Source organism: Emiliania huxleyi (assembly GCF_000372725.1).
Source record: "Emiliania huxleyi CCMP1516 unplaced genomic scaffold EMIHUscaffold_8655, whole genome shotgun sequence".
Taxonomy (NCBI): Eukaryota; Haptophyta; order Isochrysidales; family Noelaerhabdaceae; genus Emiliania; species Emiliania huxleyi.
The window spans coordinates 1-1,239 of NW_005195545.1; the positions used below are offsets into that span (position 1 = coordinate 1).

Sequence of the window (1,239 nt, forward strand, 5' to 3'; positions counted from 1 at the left end):
GGCCGCGCTCGCCCGCGCCGCCGCCAGCGGCCGAAGGCTCGGCGCTGGAGTCGTCGCCCGGTCAGAGAGGCCGGGGATGCGTGCGGTGAGGGCGGCGGCGGCCTCGCACAGGTCGGGCTGCAGCTCGACGCCTGGGTGCGGGGACGGAGCCACGTGAGCCGGCGCGGTGAGGGGTGAGCCGCCCTCGCTGCAGGCGGGCGACGCGCCGACGACGCGGCAACCGGTGGTGGCGGCGAGGTAGCGAGACGTGCCGCCGATGCCGCTGCCGATGTCGAGGACGGTGGAGCCGGAGTCGAGCCCGAGGAGTGCGGCCGCCTCGTCGCAAGCGTCCGTGCCGCCGTAGTGGTACTGGTCCAGGTGGCCAAGGCTGTACAGGTCTTCGGCACAAAGGGGGCCGTCCGCCTTGCCCGCCTTGTCGAGCGCGCTGTAGACTGCGCGCACGCGCCAGTTGTACATGCGGCCAGACGTGAGCGCGCTGGCGCCGTCGCGACTCAGCGCGGACGAGAAGGCACGGCGCATCGCATGCACGTGCCACAAACCTCCGATCGCCGCGCCGGCTAGCGTTCCGGGTTTCAAAATTCTTTCTTTCACCTGTGTCGAGCCTGTGTGCTGTGAGAGAGAGTTTTCTTGTTTAAATTCTTTCTTTTCCCCGCCTTCCCTAAAAGTCATTTCTTTCTTTTTTCTGCGACTGGAATGGGTTGTTTTTGGCAAGAAATGATCAAACCATTAGTCCTGGATTCGAAAAGGAAGGAGGAAGGCGTGTCGCCATCAAGCTCAAGACTTAGGCTGTATCCATGTTTCCTCGTTTCCTTTCCGTGTTTCTCCACAGCACCCTCTCGTTTCCTCTCTAGTTTCCCGAGGAAACTCCGTGGAAATCAGCTGGTTTGGGCCCAAAATCAGCCAAAGCGGCAAAATGTGCGCCAAGCCCTCGCGGGGCTACATCACCGAACGCAAGGTCCAGGCCCGCGGCGCCACGCCGACGTGACTGACTGATGAGACATGAGTGCTGATGGATGATCTCCGACAACCCAAAACCAAAATGCAAATGCGGAGTGGCCCACTTTGGCGTGCAGATCCTGCGTCTCTCACTGCCCGAACAACAGAGACGGGTACCGCCGCAGGTCCCAGAGAAACCTCATAACAAGGCTGTGAACTCCGGCGCCGGGTCAGTCCCGCTCGTCCAATGCCTTCCATGCCTCCTCTCCTGCTCTGCCTCACCTTCGCAGCCCTCCCGGAGCT

At 62.6% G+C, this 1,239-nt stretch overlaps 1 protein-coding gene across 1 annotated transcript; it reads right to left on the minus strand.

Moving 5' to 3' along the window:
• Positions 1-109: 109 nt before the first annotated feature.
• EMIHUDRAFT_259103 (hypothetical protein) lies at positions 110-519 on the minus strand (the record flags this gene model as incomplete). Its single annotated transcript, XM_005758411.1, has 1 exon — positions 110-519. A coding segment is annotated over one exon (410 nt), but the record flags the coding sequence as incomplete, so codon positions are not given.
• Between the last annotated feature and the right edge of the window lie 720 nt (positions 520-1,239).